This window comes from Chaetura pelagica, unplaced genomic scaffold, assembly GCF_000747805.2.
Source record: "Chaetura pelagica isolate M959 unplaced genomic scaffold, ChaPel_1.0 scaffold650, whole genome shotgun sequence".
Classification (NCBI taxonomy): domain Eukaryota; kingdom Metazoa; phylum Chordata; class Aves; order Apodiformes; family Apodidae; genus Chaetura; species Chaetura pelagica.
Genome location: NW_009951820.1, coordinates 93,215 through 98,993, shown reverse-complemented (window position 1 = coordinate 98,993; position 5,779 = coordinate 93,215). Strand labels below are relative to the sequence as shown.

Genomic DNA, 5,779 nt, shown 5'->3' with positions numbered 1-5,779 from the left:
ACAGGACACACAGCCTCCCACACAGACTGGGCTAGGAGCTGAGCTTTACCAAGTGCTTACACCAACCAGAGGGCGGGATCACACCACCAGCTTCACAGCAGCCCTTTGGCTGCACTGGGAAGGAGACAGGGAGGGCCCAGCATCAGCCTGCAGGCAGATCAGCTCCCAGCACCGAGTGGTTTCAGGGAATTGTTGCTCTCTGGAAGAACTCAAACACAACTGAAACTGCAGGTCAGTTCTAGAGCAAACCTCCTGGAGCAGGTGAGCTCTCCAGCACCCCAGTGCTCAGCATACTTCTACCACAAAGAAAAACCTGAGATTTAGACACCTGAAAACTTGTGAACTGCCCTCGAAGGACAAAACATTTGGCATAAAACAAGTAAGCATGTATTTTCTAGTTTGTTAGAAAACAAATAAATGGACCAGAATCCAGTATCATCAGCACCAGGTGGGGGAGCTGAGAACTCCAGTTGGCAGCAGCCACCCTACTGTGCTCCAGGCTCAGCCATGACTCTGCTCCATGGGGCACCAGGGCAGTTGTGTGCTCGTCCTGTCTGGCTGTCAGGGAACCCCTCCCTCAGCAGCTCTGCTGCACCAGCCCTGGCAGCAGCTGAACCTCTGCAGCAGGAGTCTCATCTTCTCTACATGTCCTCCACGCTCCACTTGTAGGCCAGCTCCTGAACGGCCTTCCTGTTGGCTATCCTGGCAAAGTGCTGCTGCTCGAAGCCGTTGGACCTACAAAGGGACACCAAGACTGTGTGGGCTGCTCTGAAGCAATGAAACTTTTCAGAGAGATGACAAGTTTTCCACTGCTCTTCCTCTGGCTGTTTCCCCCTGATCTGTGGTGAGCAGCAGTGAGTGGCTCAGCCAGTGTCATCCCACCCATCCCAAGCAGTGGGTCTTGCCCTGCCTGCTGCTGGGTTTGAGCTGCAGCTGCTCACAGCCCTGCTGACAGCAACAGCCTTCCTCCCTCCTGCCCCAGACAAGCTGACATATTCATAACCCATTTGTAAGTTCACATGTTCAGCCTTCCTATTGCTGACCATCTCATCCATCTGGTAACTGGGAAGGAATCTCTACCCTGTGAACTCTTGGAAGCCAAAGCTCCCTTATCATCACTCTGTCAGCAACACAAACCTGTCCACGCCATCCCAGCGATGCCCAGGCCATATATTAAACCTGTTGAGTGGAGGGGCTGGTCCATTGTACCGGGGTTTTTCTAGAAACAGAAAGAGCAACACAGCTGCTTAGGGCTTCAGCACAGTCACATTGTCACCATCAACCCCAGAGGTGTGTACAGGCACCACTCGTGGTGCAACAGCTCACAGAGCAAGCTGCCAGAGACAAAATCAAGCAAACTGGTGCCTGTTGGGGTTTATAGAATCATAAAGGTTGGAAGGCTTCTCAAAGATCATCAAGTTCCAACCCCCCTGCCATGAGCAGGGAGCCCTCCCACTAGACCAGGTTGCACAAAACCTCATTCAACCTGGCCTTAAAAACCTCCAGGGAAGGGGCATCAACAGCCTCCCTGGACAACCCATTCCAGTTCCTCACCACCCTTAGAGTGAAAAATTTTTTCCTAATACCTAACCCAAATCTCCCCTTTCTCAGTTTAAAACCATTTTTAAATCACCAGATCCTGCTTCTCTGAGCTAACAAATAACAGTAACTGTCACTGGCAAGAAGTAACTACTGCTCCAACACTGCCTCCAGAGAAGCAGGCCTGTAGGACTCCTCTGACAGTCTCAGGCCATTTATTTACCAGCAGCTGCATTTCCACTCTGCTGGGGCCTTAAACCATACATGGGTTTAACTCAGCATCCAAACCTTTCTTTTCTTTGTTCTCTTTGGCCTTCCTTTTCTTGATGAGGTCAGCCATGGGGTCCCCTTCTCTCTCTTGTTCTCTCAGCATTCTATCCAGGTCCTGGTCATCAATATAACGAGCCAGGGGCTTCTGCATCTCTTTAATTGCATCTTCCACGTTCTGCTGTTGCTGCCTCCCCTGCGCCAGCCTGCACACAAACACAAAGGGTCGCTCCAAAATCCAGCCATGATCTGCTGCCCCTGGCAGGATCAGAGTTCCAAACTGTGTGTGTGCAGCATTCTCAACACACATCCAGCAAGGGAGGAAACAACAGAGGTGTCTCTGAGACAGGTGGGACACGTGCTGCCCTGATCCCAGGCTCACACTCAGAACAAAGGGATGCGCCGCTAATGCCACCATGGGAAGTGGCATCAAAACTGGGCTAAGAAGTGGGGATTGGAGAGTCCCAAACTATAGGGAGAGGCCCACAGACCCTGCAGGGAGAAGCTTACCCCTTTCCCCACTTGGCATACTGCTCATCCCTCTCAGACTTGGCCTCTTCTTTCTTCCTCTGCTCCAGCCGCTCCTGCGCCAGGTCCCGCTTGCGGCCCGACTTGTCTCGGAAGACGGTCTCAGAGTGCCTGGATTCCTCTGGAGGGGGCAGAGGCCTCAAGTCACACATTTTGGAACATTTTGCCATCTCCAGACAATTCAACAACTGTGAATAATTTCTACATTTCTTTCCTTTTACTTGTTAGAGCCTCTGGAACTGCTGATCGTGCCAAACCAGGCAGGCCCAGAGCTCCTGCTGTTCGCTGCCGCCCCGCGCAGCCAGGCTCGTGCCCCCCAGGCTGGGTACCCCCCTGCTGCTTCAGTCTGGCAGATGGAGCAGGGAGACAAATAGCCTCACACCCCCCCTGTGATTTCACTGGCACTGCTCTGAAATCACTGTTTGTAAGTCTGTTACTCCAGAGGCTCAGTGCCCCTGCCCAAGGAATCCATCAGCACGCCCAGAGGCTGCTCCACAGGGATGCTCTCCAACACCAGGGCCTGAGCATTAGGAGACAGCTGAGAGGAGGAGAGGAGCTGAGAGCCAGTGCTCCTGCAGTGTTTTTACACCCTTACCTTCCAAGTGCTTGTTATTTCTCTCCTGCCTTCTGAGCTCCTGCTGTTCCCTCCGCAGCACATCAGCTGACACCAGGCCAGCTTTAACCCCCGAGAACATCACGTTTGCCTGCAAATCAAACAACAATCACATTTCCTGCCAACTGTGAGCTGTCCAGTGATTCAGGGACAGCCTGGAAGGAAGAGGGATGGGTCAGCAGAAACAGCCATGTTACAGAGCCACTTGGCCAGCATCCTTCAGCAACAGTTCCTCCAGAAACTGAGGAGCAGACTAGAGCTGCTCCCTGATGCCCACCTCACACCCAGCAGAGGGCCTGGCATGGGCCTGTACATGAAGTATTCTCTCCTGCCTTCTGAGCTCCTGCTGTTCCCTCCGCAGCACATCAGCTGACACCAGGCCAGCTTTAACCCCCGAGAACATCACATTTGCCTTCTTGGGAGATCCCTTAGCATCCCGGTGCCGAGGAGGAGAGAGGTCAGGGGGGCTCCTGGAACTGTGCTGCTCCCTGCCAGCTGGCAGAGCCCACCGTGGAGGGGACAGGTCAGAGTCTGGAGACCTGCTGCGATTCCCTTTGAGAGGAGCAGGCTTTGGGGAATCACTGTGTCCATGGCCTGGCCCCTGGGCTGCATCCCAGGCCGCCCGGGAACCCCTCCGTGGGGACGGAGAGCGGGAGTCGCGCCTCGGGCACCTCTGAGGGGAGGACACGGGTCTCAGCTTCTTTGTGGCTGGAGAAGCATCTGCAGGAAAGACATAATTAAACATCAGGGAATCAGGCAGAATCAGTCCCACGGAAGGACTAGATGTGGCATTGTCAACTCTTAAAAAAAATCAACCCCTTAAGAGATTACAGACGGTTGGGAAAAGACCAGGACATGACAAGAGCCCATGAATTCTCTGGATGTGCACTGACCAGGGACAGGGTGCAGCCCTGCTCTCCTTCCAGACACACTTCAGTCTCAGCTAGCTAACTCAGGTTAACTGTAGTCCAAGTGAGAAAACAGAAGGACTACTGGAGCTACCCTTACCAACAGAAATGTCAACATATCCATGGCCATTCCATGGCTGCACACTACTAATCCCATGCCTATTGCTTCCCAGGAGCGTCCACGCAAGCTCCCAGCACAGGACAGGCAGGGCAATCTGAGGCACACCCACCTTTTGTTCTGCTCTGCCTTTTCATTCCAGGTGACCCTGTCCTCTTCCTTGCAGGTGGTGACACATCTGGGTCGGAATCGTGTCTCTTCTTCCGCGGGGGAGACAGGTCAGGGGTGGGCAGGCGCTTCTGGCGCCACGAGGACCTGTCAGAGGCACCACGTTGGAGCTGGGACTGCTCCCCTGGGACACCCCTGGGCTGACACTGCTCCGTGCTTTTCCAGCCCTTTTTCCCCACTGCTGAACTGGCTCTTTTTGGAGAGACATCAGGAGAGTCGTGGCGCTGCCGCCTGGGAGGCGACAGGTCCGGAGAGTCGTGGCGCTTCCGTCTGGGAGGAGAGAGATCCAGGGAGACATTTGGCTTCCTTCTGGGTGGGGAGAGGTCTGGGGAGTCGTGGCGCTGCCTCCTGGGAGGCAGGAGGTTGGGGGAAACGTTCCTCTCCCTCCTGGGAGGGGACAGATCCGGGGAGTCGTGGCGCTGCGTGTCCGGGGAGTCGTGGCGCTGCCGCCTGCAGGAGAGAGGGATGTGGAAACTGGGAGCTCGGCCTGGTTTGCTTTGCTGCCTCCTGGCTAGAAACAAACCCCAGGTGGGACCTGCCCAGCCAGCTGCAGAGATTCAAGGATGAAAACAACTTTCCAAACGCACATTCACACTTGATTCTGCACCCCCCTGCAGGGAAACGCTTCACTGAGCCAGACGTTCCCAAGGCAGATCCCAGAAACCCCCCAAGGCAACCCACATCCCAGGAAGCTGGAGTCCCCAAGGCCTCCTCGGACCCTCAGACTGCAACTCCCTAGATAGTCACCTTCTCTCAAGGCAGCTGTGTGACTTGTGACACCCCTGTCCTCACCACGCTCCTTGCAGGCCCCTCTAAGTACTGGGAGATGCTTTAAAGTCTCCCTGGAGCCTTCTCCAGGCTGAACACACCCAACTCCCTCAACCTATCCCTGCAGGAGAGATGCTCCATCCCCCTGATCACCTTCCCAGCCCTCCTCTGGACCTGCTCCAACAGCTCCTGTGCTGAGATGCAGGATCTGCCAGGGAGAGATTTTTGAACAGAGGAAAAAGAATCCCTGCATGTGCCACTTCCCACACTTCCCACCAAAGCACCTGGAAGCTGCAGAATAAAAGAGGCAACCCCAGGAAAGGAGGGGACAGAAGAACTTGCAGTTGGAGCCTCGTACCTCAGGGTAGACGTGGCAGGTACTGAAACATCTGAACTCTGGGAGTCTTCATTCTGGTCTAAAGAAAAACAATCACAGGTTCACCATCCTCAGGCCTCTTCAGAGCCTGTGATCTCTTCAGCATTTCAATTGTTATTTTTACCTTACTACATCACTGTTCAGAGCAATTAAACATTCAGGAAGGGGGAGAAGGTTTTGCCCTCACCTCCTAAGAGCTTCCATTTAGCATTTGTCCTGAATTCCTCCATGAGCTTCACCTCATCCGGACGCTCATCGATGAATTCTGCCACCTGGAGATGAAACCAGAGTAACCAACACAGCCCCAGGGGGAGAGAAGGAAAGAACCCCCATCCTTTTAACACAAATAACTGACATAAACCCCCTCCCCTAAACACTCACCACAGGCATGTCAGCTTCGTCCTCCTCCTCCTCCTTCTCCTGGGTGACTGCGATGCTGTTCCAGCTGACATCGTCATCCACGATCCGGATCCTGGGAACAGGGAGAGGGGCCC

At 54.3% G+C, this 5,779-nt stretch overlaps 1 protein-coding gene across 1 annotated transcript in view; it reads right to left on the bottom strand.

Annotated features, from left to right (window-relative positions):
• Positions 1-641: 641 nt before the first annotated feature.
• ZPR1 (ZPR1 zinc finger) overlaps positions 642-5,779 on the bottom strand; it is a 13,087-nt gene continuing 7,949 nt past the window's right edge. Inside the window, exons 16-25 of the mRNA XM_010008930.1 lie at positions 5,667-5,757; positions 5,473-5,557; positions 5,268-5,325; positions 4,086-4,591; positions 3,354-3,667; positions 2,930-3,038; positions 2,317-2,455; positions 1,828-2,012; positions 1,138-1,219; positions 642-735 (exon numbers count right to left, since the gene is read on the bottom strand). Of these exons, the coding sequence (XP_010007232.1) occupies positions 642-735; positions 1,138-1,219; positions 1,828-2,012; positions 2,317-2,455; positions 2,930-3,038; positions 3,354-3,667; positions 4,086-4,591; positions 5,268-5,325; positions 5,473-5,557; positions 5,667-5,757 (1,663 nt within the window). The remainder of the gene's footprint in view (positions 736-1,137; positions 1,220-1,827; positions 2,013-2,316; positions 2,456-2,929; positions 3,039-3,353; positions 3,668-4,085; positions 4,592-5,267; positions 5,326-5,472; positions 5,558-5,666; positions 5,758-5,779) is intronic.